This window comes from Somniosus microcephalus, chromosome 28, assembly GCF_052327205.1.
Source record: "Somniosus microcephalus isolate GS21.2 chromosome 28, FLI_Smic_1.0, whole genome shotgun sequence".
Classification (NCBI taxonomy): domain Eukaryota; kingdom Metazoa; phylum Chordata; class Chondrichthyes; order Squaliformes; family Somniosidae; genus Somniosus; species Somniosus microcephalus.
In genome coordinates this window covers 36,145,682-36,162,928 of record NC_141014.1, presented here as the reverse complement: position 1 = coordinate 36,162,928, position 17,247 = coordinate 36,145,682, and the positions used below count along the sequence as shown (strand labels likewise).

Sequence of the window (17,247 nt, the reverse complement as noted above, 5' to 3'; positions counted from 1 at the left end):
CCTAGATTTTGTGCTGAAAGTCTCTGGAGTGGGGACTCGAATGCACAACCTATTGACTCGCAGGCGAGAGCGCTGCCCACTGAGTCACGCCTGACGCCTCTGAACTAGGCAGAAGGTCTCGGGTAGGATTCTCAGTCTCTACCAAACCGGCTGATCTGAGCTTGGGGGCGCGTAGATGGGGACGCTGCACGGAATCTTCGCACCTGCCTGGGAACGTGACGGAATAAAATATAAAACCGGCCACCGTTTCCCGCGCTGGTCGCTGTGCAGTGACTCCCGCTGGCAAGCGTGGACTGGCTCGGTGTGATGCCCTCTGCGGTTGAATAGCTGCCGGTGTTGAGTTGGGTTGAGGTTACCGGCCGGCTGTCGCCACTGTGGAGCCGGACCCCAACATAAGTCGGTGTCTTCAGGAGAGGGGGTGGGTGGCGGTGGGGGGGGAGGAGAGAGAATTGGACGAGGAAGGGATTTGGTAATAGGTTCTCTCACTGAGCCACTGTGCAAGGATTAGTAATGATCACACCTTCTGTTCAATTGAGAGTCTGCAGAGAAGGAAGAAACTGCGGTCTATTCCGGGCTTCACACGCCCAGCGTATTGGAGATTGTTTTTCTGGGTCGGGGGGTGTAGGTGAATAAGGGACTCTGAAACGCAGTCTTTTTCAAAGTTCTCCACTTCGCCTGTTTCCCAGACCCTGGTTTGCATTATACATACACACACTGGAGCCTCCATCACCTGCCTTAACAGAGGGGGGCATTCTGTTGAATATCAGGAAGTTGGTTATCAAACGGAATTTGACACCGAGCCACAGAATGAGATATTAGGACAGGTCAAAGAGGTCGGTTTAAAGGAGCGTCTTAAAGGAGGAGAGAGAGAGGCGGAGAGGTTTAGGGAGGGAATTCCAGAGCTTAGGGCCCAGGCAGCTGAAGGCACGGCCGCCAATGGTGGAGCGATTAAAATTGGGGATGCGCAAGAGGCCAGAATTAGAGGAGCGCAGATTTCTCAGAGGGTTGTAGTATCTTGAAGAAAAATGCCTTCGTTACGCCGTTGTTAGGACAGCAGGAAGGCGGTGGATGGATCGGTGCCTCTTGCGGGCTAGAGATTTCCCATGGAGGTTCCACTGTGCGTCGCATCATGTCGACACGCTCCAATGAGATTGTTTTCTGTCTAACAGGCCCGTCAGATATTGGAAACCGAGTTCAACAATCTGCTGCTTCAAGGAACCGATCGACGCCACGAAGAGGTTAGTGTGAACTCGGCTATTCCCCCTGCCTGTCTGTACCAAGTAACGATGATTTAATTAGCAAACGAGGGGCGGGGGGGGGGGTGGGGGGAGGAAGAGGGTCTGGTGATGCCCTCCACAGTCAAATATCTCTCCAGCACATGAATAGTCACTTAAGAGAAATCTCGAATCTGAGAGTCCGCACCTTGTGGAGACGAGGGGGAGAGCATGGGGCCAGAAAATGTTACGTTGAGTAAGGCCCTCCTGTTAAGTTCCTAGTTTATGGTTGAACGGGGGCAGGGTCGTGTCGAGCCCCTGCCCTTTCCCGGACAGCTCTGCGGTTTTTCCTGAGAAAGGGTCAGATAATGAGGAGAGAAACTAGGCTTGTATTCCCTGGAATGTCGAAGGTTAAGGGGTGATTTGATTGAGATTTTTTAGGTTTTGAAAGGAATTGAAAGTTTAGTTAGAGAGAAACTTTTTCCGCTGGGTTGTGGGGGGTTGTTGGGGGGCGGGGAGAGGTCTAGGACCAGGAGTCATAAGCTTAACATCAGAGCCAGGCCATTCAGGAGAGAAGGATATAAGGATAAGGGGTAAGCCATTTAGCGCGGGAATCCTGAAGTTGCGGTTGGTCATTCACCGCTCTGACACTGGCTGCGCTGTGGGACTCCCCCATACCCGGCACAGTGAAACCACTGGCACTGACGAAAACGCGGGCTTTTCTACTCTAATATCTCTGTTAAACACCCCATTAAACGTCAAGCCTTGTTGGAATAGGTGCAACTGAGGTTTTAACAGCGTATTGACTGGTAAACGTTCTGGTCCTGAAAAACTAACTTTGATATTTGTGGAGTGTCAAATTTCAGCGAAGATTCACCAGACTGATACCTGGGATGGCAGGAATGACGTATGAGGAGAGATTGGGTCGATTGGGCTTATACTCGCTGGAGTTTAGAAGAATGAGAGGGGATCTCATTGAAACTTATAAAATTCTAACAGGACTAGACAGACTAGATGCAGGAAGGATGTTCCCGATGGCGGGGGGAGTCCAGAACCAGGGGTCACAGTCTAAGGATAAGGGGTAAGCCATTTAGGACTGATGAGGAGGAATTTCTTCACCCAGAGAGTGGTGAACCTGTGGAATTCTCTACCACACAAGGCAGTGGAGGCCAATTCATTAAATATATTCAAGAGGGAGTTGGATATATTTCTTAAGGCTAAAGGGATCAAGGGATATGGGGAGAAGGCAGGGACAGGGTACTGAATTTGGATGATCAGCCATGATCTCATTGAATGGCAGAACAGGCTCGAGGGGCTGAATGGCCTCCTTCTCTTCCTATGTTTCTAACCCATGTTTTTTTTTTGGCCTCCTCCCGATTCCTTTCAGGACGATGCCAAGAACTTCAGTCGAGCCCCCTCGTGGCGCAAGCGGTTCCGGGCGAAGGAGATGCGCGACATGACCTCGGACACGTCCGAGACCCTCCCGGCCAACTTCCGGGTGACCGCGGCCGCCATTACCTCACAGAGCGTGCAGCTACGCAAGATGCAGCCGGACAGTAAGTGCTGATCCCGGCCATTCGCGGCTTCATCGTGTCGCGAATCCCGGAAAACCAGTCATTCTCTAAATTTCTGCCTCCGACGTAGACCAAGAGATTGGTCATCGAGGGGGAGCGCGACTGCCCCTCCGACAGTGCGGCGCTCCCTCAGCACTGCCCCTCCGACAGTGCGGCACTCCCTCAGTACTGCCCCTCCGACAGTGCGGCGCTCCCTCAGCACTGCCCCTCCGACAGTGCGGCGCTCCCTCAGCACTGCCCCTCCGACAGTGCGGCGCTCCCTCAGGACTGCCCCTCCGACAGTGCGGCGCTCCCTCAGCACTGCCCCTCCGACAGTGCGGCACTCCCTCAGTACTGCCCCTCCGACAGTGCGGCGCTCCCTCAGGACTGCCCCTCCGACAGTGCGGCGCTCCCTCAATACTGCCCCTCCGCCAGTGCGGCGCTCCCTCAGTACTTCCCCTCCGACAGTGCGGCGCTCCCTCAGTACTGCCCCTCCGACAGTGCGGCGCTCCCTCAGTACTGCCCCTCTGACAGTGCAGCGCTCCCTCAGTACTGCCCCTCCGACAGTGCAGCACTCCCTCAGTATTGTCCCTCCGACAGTGTGGCGCTCCCTCAGTATTGTCCCTCCGACAGTGTGGCGCTCCCTCAGTATTGTGCCTCCGACAGTGCAGCACTCCCTCAGTACTGCCCCTCCGACAGTGCAGCACTCCCTCAGTATCGCACTGGGAGGGTCAGCCTAGATTTTTGTGCTCAAGTCTCTGGAGTGGGACTTGAACCCACAACCTCCTGACTCAGAGGCGAGAGGCGCTGCCCACTGATTGGCAGTTCCAGAGGGAAGAAGTGAGGAATGTTTAGCGCAGAACGGATGAGATGGAGAGCGAGTGGTTAGAGGTGAGCAAGGGATCGTACAACAAGATCTTTGATGAGTTCTGCCCTCTGTTAAATTAATGCTGCTTGTTTCTCAAGAATTTAAATAACCTTTTTTCACCATCGTCATTTTTTTTAAAAATTAGGTAACCCCTCAGGGACTCCGCGGGCCGATACCCCATCGATCCGGACGTATTCATGCTAGCAGCGCTCAGCAGGTAAGCGTGAGCCGTGACGCCAACAGGATGAGTGTTCGGGCGATCAGAGCTAGTGTGCGATGGGAGTTCGTACAGAGAGAGGGTGGAGTGGGGTGGGGGTGGGGGAGTTTTCAAATTTCCAACCCGCCCGGGGTGTGGAGGGTGGCGGTAGACCGCGGGGAAACCGGAAGCCCGGATTTCCCCGCACACTGTGGACTGACGTCCTGGGCGGACTGGACAGGACAGGACGCCGCGACAAACAGGTAGGTGTGGGGGCCGGATGCGGGGAGCTCTGGGAGGAAGCACTCCTGCTCCTCTGGGCTCACAAGGATTGCTCCCCGAGGCTGCACTCGCCTCGCCGCAGCTTCTGGTGATCCCCGGGATCCCCAGCCGCCTGCAGTTAAAGCAGAGGCCTCGGGCCTCGAGAGAATATTTAACATGCCAATCCGCCTCCTGGCAGCGGGTTGGCTGCCACCACCCCCCCGCCCCGCCTGAGTAAAAGTTAAAACTTTTCCTCCACCTCAAACCCACCCGTGTTTTTTTTTTAATGTTAAAATTCCCTCCCCCGGAGTTTTAATGCACCCAATTGGATGGGCCGGAGCTTGAATGCACCTCCCCGTTGTGCCCAGACCCCCGAGATTTGATCCCGTCTCGTGGCAGGGCGGCAGGTGGTGGGGTGGGGGGGTCAGGGGTGTTGCAAAACCCCTAAAATTTACCCCAAGATAAAGTTGTGTAAAATGTGACGCAGGCTCGCCGCTCCAAGCGCGGAGCTAGCAGGGCTCCAGTGGGCCGTGCGGCGCCTCGCTCTCGTGCCGTAAGCGTCCGCGCTGACCCCTTTCTCCTGTTCCCATCATCGGAGCTCATCCAAAAACCCGTGTCCCAACTCGCACCGCGTCCCGTTGGCCCGTCACCCTCCCCCACACCGCGCTCGCTGACCTACACTGGCTCCCGGTCCGGCACCACCTCCATTTTAAATTTCTCCATCCTTGTTTCCAAATCCCTCCGTGGCCTCCTCGCCCCCCTCCCTGTCTCCGTGACAATGTTCCCCTGAAGCTGGCAACGCTCTGAAGCACCCACCCCCCACAGGCTTTTGAATTTGAGTGGGCCCCGCAGCCCATTAAAGGGGCCACACACCCAAAAAAAAATGACTGGGAACATTGCTCTATAACCTTCTCCAGCCCTACAGCTGTGGCTCAGTGGGCAGCACTCTCGCCTCTGGGTCAGAAGGTTGTGGGTTCATAGTCCCACCCCAGGGGCTTCAGCACATAAAGCTAGGCTGACACTCCCAGTGCGGTGCTGAGGGAGTGCTGCATTGTCAGAGGTGCCGTCTTTCGGATGAGACGTTCAAACCGAGGCCCTGTCATAGAAACATAGAAGATAGGAGCAGGAGTAGGCCATTCGGCCCTTCGAGCCTGCTCCGCCATTCAACGAGATCATGGCTGATCATCCAAACCCTAGCACCCGGTCCCTACACCGACAGCCATCCCACCCAAGCCCTATCCCCGTAACCCCACGTATTTAATCCCCCCTAACACTAAGGGCCAATTTTTTATCATGGCCAATCAACCTAACCCTCTCAGGTGGACGTAAAAGATCCCCTGGTCACTATTTCGAAGAAGAGCAGGGGGAGTTCTCCCCGGTGTCCTGGGCCAATATTTATCCCTCAATCAACATCACAAAAACAGATTATCTGGTCATTATCACATTGCTGTTTGTGGGAGCTTGCTGTGCGCAAATTGGCTGCCGCGTTTCCTACATTACAACAGTGACTACACTTCAAAAAGTACTTCATTGGCTGTAAAGCGCTTTGGGACGTTCGGCTATAGAAATGCAAGTCTTTCTTTCTTTTAAGAACCTCCGCGATCTCTGCGCTCCTCCAATTCTGGATTCTTGCACATCCCCCGATTTCAATCGTTCCACCATTGGCGGCCGTACCTTCAGCCGCCCGGGCCCCGCGCTCTGGAATTCCCTCCCGAAACCTCTCCGCCTCGCTACCTCGCTCTCTCCTACTTTTAAAATGCTCCTTAAAACCTACCTCTTTGACCAAGCCTGTGGTCATCTGCCCTAATTTATCCTTATGTGGCTCGGTGTCAAATTATGGTTTGATAATCGCTCCGGTGTTCTATTCCTGTTTTTGACTTTGGTGTCAAAAACAGGAGGACAGATTATTATCTGAATGGCAATAGATTGGGAGAAGGGGAAGTGCAACGAGACCTGGGTGTCCTTGTGCACCAGTCGCTGAAGGTATGCATGCAGGTGCAGCAGGCGGTTAAGAAGGCAAATGGTATGTTGGCCTTCATAGCGAGAGGGTTCGAGTACAGGAGCAAGGATGTCTTGCTGCAGTTGTACAGGGCCTTGGTGAGACCACACCTTGAGTATTGTGTGCAGTTTTGGTCGCCTTATCTGAGGAAGGATGTTCTTGCCATGGAAGGAGTTCAGCGAAGATTCACCAGACTGATACCTGGGATGGCAGGAATGATGTATGAGGAGAGATTGGGTTGATTGGGCTTATACTCGCTGGAGTTTAGAAGAATGAGAGGGGATCTCATTGAAACTTATAAAATTCTGACAGGACTAGACAGACTAGATGCAGGAAGGATATTCCCGATGGCCGGGGAGTCCAGAACCAGGGGTCACAGTCTAAGGATAAGGGGTAAGCCATTTAGGACAGAGACGAGGAGGAATTTCTTCACCCAGAGAGTGGTGAACCTGTGGAATTCTCTACCACAGAAGGCAGTAGAGGCCAATTCATTAAATATATTCAAGAAGTAGTTAGATATATTTCTTAAGGCTAAAGGGATCAAGGGGTATGGGGAGAAAGCAGGGACAGGGTACTGAATTTGGATGATCAGCCATGATCGCATTGAATGGCGGAGCAGGCTCGAGGGGCCGAATGGCCTACTCCTGCTCCTATCTTCTATGTTTCTATGTTAAAGGCGCTGTGTAAATGTTGTTGTTCCTCAACAGATCTGAGGGTGTTGGGTTAAGCCGCTGTCGTGGAATTTATCGTGGCAGGAAGAATCGAAGAACAAAATAAAAAGCAAAACTGACCCGACTGTTAAGAGCGAGAGACTCGCTTTGCACTTGAGAAGAGCGGGCGAGATGGCCGGACAGACTCTTCATTTCCTATTGCGACTCTGCCTTGTTTTGTTTTCCTGTTACTCTGTGGGGTCCAGGGCAGAGGTCGGGACCCGCCCCCCCCCACCTGACTGTTAACCGCGCAGAGCCGGCTCCGACACCGGCCCGCGGGTTACCCAGGCACACGAACGAGGGGGGAAGCGACAACCTTAGTTTAAGGCGTCGTCCCCTTTTTGATTCTGAATGTAAATACGATGCACAGCCTCCCGTTTCCCCTGGTCATTGGGTATTTCTTTGTGTGTGTGCGTGCGTGTGTGTGAATTTCAAGTGTTTCGTGCTGGAGAATCTTGTCTTTCAGAAGTTTTTTTTTAAATCCCGTTGCTCGCCCTGAACTCGCACTTTGCCTTCCGTGCCCGCTCCCTCCGGGAGGTGAGGCCCCTTCCTCCCCTCGCTCTGTTGCGATCACCCCTATTATGGTACCAAGCACAGAGTTTGGCCGCTCCTCTGCCAGGATTTTAACACACTGCCTTCAAACGACTGGGCACAAATTGAGACTGCGATACCGGTGTGTGGGCACGAACTAACGCCAGCTAGTTGGAGACTGGGCCTTATATATTAAGTTGCTGTACCTGCCCTGGGAGTGTTTGATGGGGACAGTGTAGAGGGAGCTTTACTCTGTATCTAACCCGTGCTGTACCTGCCCTGGGAGTGTTTGACGGGGACAGTGTAGAGGGAGCTTTACTCTGTACCTAACCCGTGCTGTACCTGCCCTGGGAGTGTTGGATGGGACAGTGTAGAGGGAGCTTTACTCTGTACCTAACCCGTGCTGTACCTGCCCTGGGAGTGTTGGATGGGACAGTGTAGAGGGAGCTTTACTCTGTATCTAACCCGTGCTGTACCTGCCTCTCTCCTCCCTCTCCTCCCTCCTGGACTGAATAGATAGCTTCCCAAGTCCCGGTCCCCCTGTAGCAGCCTCGATGGGTCTCTGAGCCGCTGCCATCCCCGGGAGTGACGGCGGAGTTTGGTGTCGACACCAATTAAAGCTCCTGCAGAGAGAGAGAGAGACGGTAAATAATCTCTCGAAGCTGCTGCTGCCTGTATCGAGAATGAGTCGCTAAATTGCGTGCAGTGGCGGACCGCTCTGTAGATACAATAGCAAAATACTGCGGATGCTGGAAATCCGAAATAACAACAGAAAACGCTGGAAAAACTCAGCAGGCCAGGCAACATCCGCGGAGAGAGAAACAGAGTCAACGGTTCAGGTCGAAACCCTTCGTCAGGACTGAGAAAAAAAGGCAGGAAACGAAACAAAAGGCATCATTTCGAGCCATTGTCTGATTCTTTACCTGTCCTATTACCATCTCGTCTCACCTTGAATATCTCGTAATGTCTCTTCTTTCATCCCCTCCCCCATTTCCCAGCCTCCAGACTGCCTTTTGTTTCATTTCCTGTGTTTTCTCTCAGTTCTGACGAAGGGTGTTGACTCTGTTTATCTCCCCACGGATGTTGCCGGGCCTGCTGAGCTTTTCCAGCGTTTTCTGTTGTTGGCTCTGTAGACTCGCCGCTGCGACAGGAACGACTTTTTGCAGGAGCTTTCGTACAATGCATCTTAGCTGCATCTTCCCCACGTCCCCCAGCACAGGGACCGATGCACTGACCCTCACCAACTCAGGCGGCGAGATTCAATCGCCGACGGGATATTTTCGAGATGCCGTTGCCCGTCATTTTCATTTAAATTTTTTGTTTTTGCACTGAGCGGAGTTTTATTTATATCGATATTGAGCATGTGTGTAAACCCCCTCCCTCCTCCTCCAACCCCCAAGGACTCTGGATATTTTATTAAAGAAAAAAAAAAGAGCTTTGTTTTAATAATGTCGGGCTTCAGGAGCACGTATTGTCCCCGGGGCCGTTCCGCAGGAGCCAGTGTTTGGGCTGGGAGAATCTCTCTGCTCCCCCGGGTCTGCGTTGTTTAATCACTGGCTCCTGCCTGTGTCTGAGTTATGGCCTCTTCCTTGTTGAACATGTAAATTAAGCTTTACTGTCATTGCTAAACCCTGAGGTGTGTTTCCTTTTGTAAATGGATGTTTACTGTATTTATTTAACTCGTGTAATGTTCTGTCCCCTGTGCCGGAACATTCTTTGAAATTTTCTTGCTAATTTTTACTTACTGCGCCCGACAAGGAAAGAAATCACTTTTTTTTATATATGGTCCCGAACACACGCCATCGTCGACCCGTCTGTTTTTAAATTTAATTTAATTCGTGCCACGCGCGTTTCCAGGTGAGCGCCGTTGTATTTAACGTATTTACATAAAGGTCTGTGTCGAAACTTGGAAATCCACCTGCTCCCTTTTATTGTCAAACCTGTGTCTCCAAACCGCAGCCACTCTGCGTTTAATCCGGGCCCATACCGGAGCTGCCAGAAGAGGATGTTCCACGTTAAATCCACATTCAGCCTCAGTGCCCCAATGCCGCAGTCTCCCAGCGCCCCAGCCTCCCAGTGCCCCAGTCTCCCAGCGCCCCAGCCTCCCAGTGCCCCAGCCTCCCAGCGCCCCAGCCTCCCAGCGCCCCAGCCTCCCAGTGCCCCAGCCTCCCAGTGGCCCAGCCTCCCAGTGCCCCAGCCTCCCAGTGCCCCAGCCTCCCAGTGGCCCAGCCTCCCAGCGCCCCAGCCTCCCAGTGGCCCAGCGCCCCAGCCTCCCAGTGCCCCAGCCTCCCAGTGGCCCAGCCTCCCAGTGCCCCAGCGTCCCAGTGCTCAGTGCCCCAGCCGCCCAGTGTCCAGCAGCCTCAGTGCAGAGTCTTGGCCTTTGCTTGTTCACGGTCCTGCTCTCCCGATGGGCAGTGTCCTGTTTCTCGCCCTCTCCGCTGTCTCTGATTCTGGTCCAGTGTCCGGTGACAATCACCTGAAGCCTAAAACTAACCGGTTCATTTATTTATTTACCGCTCGGTGACTGGAGACAGGGAACAGCTCAGTTCAGCATGGGGGTGTTTCATCTTCCGACCACAGGCAACAAAGTCACAAGTGAATTTATTTCTGTATCCCGTGGGTGAAATGAACCGTCTCGGATCCTCCCGGGTTCCCGGTTACAAAACTGAAGCGGCTCCTGCCGCCATCGCCTGAAGCTGGAGTCAATCTCAGTGAACACTAATCTTCATCAGGTTTGATGGACACACTCGTAGCGTGAGGTGAAAGTTGCACACTCGGGGTGTGAGCTGCGTTACACACTCGGGGTGTGAGCTGCGATACACACTCGGGGTGTGAACTGCGATACACACTCGGGGTGTGACCTGCGTTACACACTCGGGGTGTGAGCTGCGTTACACACTCGGGGTGTGAGCTGCGTTACACACTGGTAGTGTGAGCTGCGTTACACACTCGGGGTGTGACCTGCGTTACACACTCGTGTGAGCTGTGTTATTCGGGGTGTGAGCTGTGTTACACACTCGTAGTGTGAGCTGCGTTACACACTCGTGTGAGCTGTGTTACTCGGGGTGTGAGCTGCGTTACACACTCGTGTGAGCTGCGTTACACACGTCGTGTGACCTGCGTTACACACTCATGTGACCTGCGTTACTCGGGGTGTGACCTGCGTTACACACTCGTGGTGTGAGCTGCGTTACACACTCGTAGTGTGAGCTGCGTTACGACCTGCGTTACACACTCGTCGTGTGAGCTGCGTTACACACTCGTGTGACCTGCGTTACTCGGGGTGTGAGCTGCGTTACACACTCGTGGTGTGAGCTGCGTTACACACTCGTGGTGTGAGCTGCGTTACACACTCGGGGTGTGACCTGCGTTACACACTCACGGTGTGAGCTCGTGTGACCCGCGGTTTCACACAAATAGAAACACAACCCTCAACTCAGAAGAGCGTCTGCAGAAGGGAGGCTGTGTTGGAACATACCGAATAATTCCACAGCCCCTTCCTGTCCAAAACAAGGACAACCGCTAGATCCAGGCTCTGGATGACATGGTGCAGTTTAATTTCAAGTCATATTCCAGGTTGACTTTTCCCATTCCCTTCGCGCTCTCCTGTGAGATCCAGGTGTTTCCACTCCCGGTCAAAGAGGCTCCCATCTTTCCTCAGAAACAGACCTCGTGAATGAGAAGGACTTGTTGCAACAGCAGTTTGGTGAGAGACCCAACAATATCTCCCAGAGTTTCCTTACCGATCGAATCGGCTGCTAGGTTCGTACTTGAAGCAGCGAAGGGCTTTTGTGGGGAAAATCTGTAAATCTCAGCAGAATTGTTACCTGCTGTTTGTTAGGTGGCATCGCCACCATGTGGACAGGTGAGGTTACTGCTGCCTGGGGGGAATTGGACCAGGAACAACACCACCCTGTGGTCCGTTAAGATATTGCTGCCTCAGTGCAGACACCAGAATTCACAGCACAGAAACAGGCCATTCGGCCCAGCCAGTCCATGCTGGCGTTTATGCTCCACTCGAGCCTCCTCCCGTCTTTCCTCATCTATCAGCGTAACCCTCTATTCCCTTCTCCCTCATATGCCTGTCTGGCCTCCCCTTAAATGCATCTATACTATTCATTTCAACCACTCCCTGTGGTAGCGAGTTCCGCATTCTCACCACTCTCTGGGTAAAGAAGTTTCTCCTGAATTCCCTATTGGATTTCTTGGTGACTATCTTATATTGACAGCCTCTAGTTTTGCTCTTCCCCACAAGTGGAAACATTCTCTCTGTATCCACTCTATCAAAACCTTTCCTAATTTTAAAGACCTCTATTAGGTCACCCCTCGGCCTTCTCTTTTTCAAGAGAAAAGAGACCCAGCCTGTTCATCTTTTCCTGATAGGTATACCCTCGCATTTCTGGTATCATCCTTGTAAATCTTCTCTCCACCCTCTCCAGTGCCTCTATATCCTTCTTATAATATGGTGACCAGAACTGCACGCAGTACTCCAAGTGTGGACTAACCGAGTTTTCTTTGGATCAGAGGAGGCTGAGGGGAGATTTAATTGAGGTGTTTAAAATTGAGGGGCCTGGATAGAGTGGATAGGAAGGACCTATTTCCCTTAGCAGAGAGGTCAATAACCAGAGGGCATAGATTTAAAGTAATTGGTAGAAGGATTAGAGGGGAGTTGAGGAGAAATGTTTTCACCCAGAGGGTGGTGGGGGTCTGGAACTCACTGCCTGAATAGGTGGTAGAGGCAGAAACCCTCATCACATTTTAAAAGTACTTGGATATGCACTTGAAGAGCCGTAACCCACAGGGCTACGGACCAAGAGCTGGAAAGTGGGATTAGGCTGGATCGCTCTTTGTCGGCCGGCACAGACACGATGGGCCGAATGGCCTCCTTCAGTGCTGTAAATTTCTATGATAACCTATTCCTTTCTCATACTTAACCTACAACAGTGACTTCACTCCAAAAGTACTTCATTGGCTGTAAAGCACTTTGGGGCGTCCTGAGGTTGTGAAAGGAGGTAGACAAATGCAAACCTTTCCTTTATCTAGCCTCCCCTTAAATGCATCGATACTATTCACCTCAACCACTCCCTGTGGCAGCGAGTTCCACATTCTCCCCACTCTCTGGGGAAAGAAGTTTCTCCTGAATTCCCGATTGGATTTATTAATGACTATCTTATTTTTATGGTCCCCAGTTTTGCTCTTCCCTACAAGTGGAAACATCTTCTCCATGTCTACCCTGTCAAACCCTTTCATAATCTGAAGAGACCAATGGCAGTTCGATATATAGAATATTTGGAGTTTATATTGATTATAGTTCTACAGGGAATCAATAGATTGTATGGAGACATCATAAAGTAAGAATAAACGGGTTGGCAGGCTGTAATTGGTGGAGCGCCACAAGGATCAGTGCTTGGGCCTCAGGAATTTACAACCTATATCACAGAATCACAGAAACCCCACAGTGCAGATAGAGGCCATTTCGGCCCATCGAGCCTGCACCGACACATATCCCACCTGATCCCCGTAACCCCTACACCAACACATATCCCACCCTATCCCCGTAACCCCACGTATTTAATCCCCCTAACACTAAGGGTCAATTTATCATAGCCAATCCACCTAACCCGCACATCTTTGGACTGTGGGAGGAAACCGGAGCACCCGGAGTAAACCCACGCAAACACGGGGAGAATGTGTATCAATGATTTGGATGAGGGGACCGAGTGTAATATATCCAAGTTTGCTGACGATACAAAGCTAGGTGGGAACGTAAGCTGTGAGGAGGACACAAAGCGATATAGACCGGTTAAGTGAGTGGAGGAGGCAGTTGGAATATAATGTGCGGAAGTGTGAAATGATCCACGTTGGTAGAATAGCAGAATATTTTTTAAAAGGTGAGCGATTGGGCGGGAAAGTGGAGTTGAGGTCGATGATCAGCCATGATCTTATTGACTGGCGGAGCAGGCTCGAGGGGCCGTATGGCCGACTCCTGCTCCTATTTCTTATGTTCGTATGACTAGTAAATGTTGGGATTCAGTGGGATTTGGGTGTCCTTGGACTCGAATCACAGAAAATTAACATGCAGGTACAGCAAGCAATTAGGAAGGCAAATGGCATAGAATCATAGAATGGTTACAGCATATAGAAGAAGGCCATTCAGCCCATCGAGCCCGTGCCGGCTCTCTGCAAGAGCGCTTCAGCTAGTCCCACTCCCCCGCCCTTTCCCCATAGCCCTGCAAATGTTTTTTCCTACAGGTACTGATCCAATTGGCCTTTATTGCAAGGGGGTTGGAGTATAAGAGTGAGGAAGTCTTGCAATTATACAGGGCTGTGGTGAGACCACACCGGGAGTACTGGCTACAGTTTTGGTCTCCTTACTTCAGCAAGGAAGTACTTGCTGTAGAGGCGGTGCAACGAAGGTTCACCAGACTGGTTCCTGGGATGAGAGGGTTGTCCTATGAGGAGAGATTGAGTAGACTAGGCCTATACTCCCTGGAGTTTAGAAGAATGAGAGGTGATCTCTTTGAAACATACAAACTTCTTACAGGGTAGATGCAGGGAGGATGTTTCCCCCTGGCTGGGGAGTCTGGAACCAGGGGTCACAGTCTCAGAATAAGGGGTCGGCCATTTAGGACTGAGATGAGGAGAAATTTCTTCACTCAGAGGGCGGTGAATCTTTGGAATTCTCTACCCCAGAGGGCTGTGGAGGCTCAGTCATTGAGTAGATTCAAGACAGATCGATAGGTTTTTGGAGTGGATATGGGGACCGGGCGGGGAAGTAGAGTTGATGGTCGGCCATCTTCTTGAACCATTGCAGTCCATGAGGTGAAGACACTACATTAATAGAAAGAAAGACTTGCATTTATATAGCGCCTTTCACCACCTCAGGACGTCCCAAAGCGCTTTACAGCCAATAAAGTACTTTATGGAAGTATAGTCGCTGTTGTAATGTAGGAAACATTAAAACATAAACATTTGCACACAGCAAGCTCCCACAAACGACAATGTGATAATGACCGGATCATCTGTTTTAGTGATGATGGTTGAGGGATAAATATTGGCCCCAGGACACCGGCGAGAACTCCCCTGCTCTTCTTCAAAATAGTGGCCGTGGGATCTTTTACGTCCACCTGAGAGCGCAGACGGGGCCTCGGTTTAACGTCTTATCCGAAAGACGGCACCTCTGACAGTGCAGCACTCCCTCAGTACTGCACAGGGAGCATCGGGCCCGGATTATGTGCTCAAATACATCAAACAATGGGGTTTGGTTCTGTACACCATTCCTTACCGTTCAGGATTAAAGGAGGCAGCTCGCTAGGGACTCGGGCTGACCCACACAGACCAGGTTTGATTGCTGTGTCTTGGCAAGTTAACTTATCCCATCTTAAGCCCGTTTGATTGGCACCCCATCCACCACCTTAAACACTCACTCCCTCCACCACTGGCGCACCGTGGCTGCAGTGTGTACCATCTACAAGATGCACTGCAGCAACTCGCCAAGGCTTCTTCGGCAGCACCTCCCAAACCCGTGACCTCTTCCACCTGGAAGAACAAGGGCAGCAGGCGCATGGGAGCACCACCACCTCCGAGTTCCGCTCCAAGTCACACACCATCCTGACTTGGAAATATATCGGCCGTTCCTTCATCGTCGCTGGGTCAAAATCCTGGAACTCCCTCCCTAACAGCACTGTGGGAGCACCTTCACCACACGGACTGCAGCGGTTCAAGAAGGCGGCTCACCACCACCTTCTCAAGGGGCAACTAGGGATGGGCAATAAATGCTGGCCTTGCCAGCGACGCCCACATCCCATAAGCGAATTTTTTAAAAAGCTTGCAGTAGGGCTCTGGCTGTCCATCCAGGCAGCAGGGAAGCGGTGCGGGAATCCTCTCCCGATCGCTATCCGGTGACGACCGGCTAGGTAATGCACGTCGGGAACGGTGATCCGCTGTGATGCCCCCCCCGAGTCGAATAGTCTGACCATGCTCGTTGCCAAGACTCGTCTAGGATGTGAGGGGAACCAAGAGCCCAGCTCCTTCAGGAAGGGGTGCAGAGGGAACAGACCAACTTTGGTTAAGTACAGACCAGATCATTGACACTTGACCAGCTTTGAGTCAGTGAACTTTATTGGACATAATTAACATTAATTTAAACATTAACTTAAATACGCTTTTTTTAAATTAAAAAATCTAAAATAAATAGTTAAATAATGAAACCGTTGAAGTCGCCACGTAATGGTTTCCACGGTGACCGCAAGGGATGATTGACAGCTGCCCCCCGCCTCCTGGGTGCGAATCGCCATCCCGGCTTCCTGCTTTTAGGCCCCGCCCACTGCCGCCAGTTCACGGGTCAGGCGGGTGGGGCGGCCACCGGGATTGGCCCACGATTTGGCCAATGAGAAGCTGCACGCCCTCGCGACCTGTGAATGAAGGACGTTGAGAAAGTGTCTGTCCCACCGGCACAGGAGGAGTCAGCACCGTGGGTGGTTTGGGGATAAGCGTCCCCTCGTCGGGCAGGGAGATGAACAGGACCGATTCCTTGCTCATTCCCTGGACATCCAATGGCTTGAAGCGATCGTGCCCAGTTCCGCAGGGAGAAAACCTGTAGTTAGTCTTGAGGCAGTCATCTCTCTCTCTCTGACTGTCTCTCTCTCTCTGACTGTCTCTCTGACTGTCTCTCTCTCTCTGACTGTCTCTCTCTCTCTAACTGTCTCTCTCTCTCTGACTGTCTCTCTCTCTGTCTGTCTCTCTCTGACTGTCTCTCTCTCTCTGACTGTCTCTCTGACTGTCTCTCTCTCTCTGACTGTCTCTCTCTCTCTAACTGTCTCTCTCTCTCTGACTGTCTCTCTCTCTGTCTGTCTCTCTCTAACTGTCTCTCTCTCTCTGACTGTCTCTCTCTCTGTCTGTCTCTCTCTGACTGTCTCTCTCTCTCTCTCTGTCTCTCTCTGACTGTCTCTCTCTGACTGTCTCTCTCTGACTGTCTCTCTCTCTGTCTGTCTCTCTCTGACTGTCTCTCTCTCTCTGACTGTCTCTCTCTCTCTCTGACTGTCTCTCTGTCTGTCTCTCTCTGACTGTCTCTCTCTCTCTGTCTCTCTCTGTTCCGGCTCTGTCCCGATCTTACGGTAATGTCCCACACCATCAACTCCCCATTACCTACTTCCTCACTGACCTATATTGGTTCCTGACCCCAACACATCAAATTAATATTAGGAAGGGCGTGAAGGCTTGGGAGAGGGTAGAGGAGAGGTTTACTAGAATGATTCTAGGGATGAGGGATTACAGCTACGTGGATAGACTGGAGAAGCTGGGGTTGTTCTCCTTGGAGCAGAGAAGGTTGAGAGGAGATTTGATAGAGGTGTTCAAGATCATGAGGGGTTTGGACAGATTAGATCGAGAGAAACTGTTTCCAATGGCTGAAGGGTCGATAACCAGAGGACACAGATTTAAGATGATTAGCAAAAGAACCAGAGGCGACAGGAGGAAAAACGTTGTTACACAAGGAGTGGTTAGGATTGGGAATGCGCTGCCTGATGGGGCGGTGGATACAGATTCAACAGTGGCCTTCAAAAGGGAATTGGATAAATACTTGAAGTAGAAAAAATTGCAGGGACATCGGGAAAGAGCGGGGGAGTGGGACTAACTGGATTGCTCTTCGAAAGAGCCGGCGCAGACTCGAGGGGCTGAACGGCCTCCTGTTCCTGTGTTTCCACGTAGTCCAGTCTCCCTCCTGCAGCAGCACCTCCCTATCCCCATTACAGCTCAGTCCCGGTCACTCTGCCCATTCCCATCAGTTGGAAACAGTCCCCGTCTCCCAGTCATTCCTTCCTCTCCGCCACCACACCACCCCCAGACCCTGCAGTCTAGCTCAGTAAAGCTCCATCTGCCACACTAACCCACAGGATTCCTCACTGTCCATTGATG

The 17,247-nt window shown here is 52.0% G+C and overlaps 1 protein-coding gene across 4 annotated transcripts in view; it reads left to right on the top strand.

Moving 5' to 3' along the window:
- LOC147099554 (liprin-alpha-3-like) overlaps positions 1-9,263 on the top strand; it is a 74,642-nt gene extending 65,379 nt beyond the window's left edge. For all 4 annotated transcript variants that reach the window (XM_085969795.1, XM_085969796.1, XM_085969799.1 and 1 more), the window contains 4 exons: positions 1,170-1,238; positions 2,602-2,770; positions 3,781-3,852; positions 6,799-9,263. In XM_085969795.1, coding sequence (XP_085825921.1) covers positions 1,170-1,238; positions 2,602-2,770; positions 3,781-3,839 — 297 coding nt within the window. In that variant the 3' untranslated portion in view covers positions 3,840-3,852; positions 6,799-9,263. The remainder of the gene's footprint in view (positions 1-1,169; positions 1,239-2,601; positions 2,771-3,780; positions 3,853-6,798) is intronic.
- Positions 9,264-17,247: the final 7,984 nt, after the last annotated feature.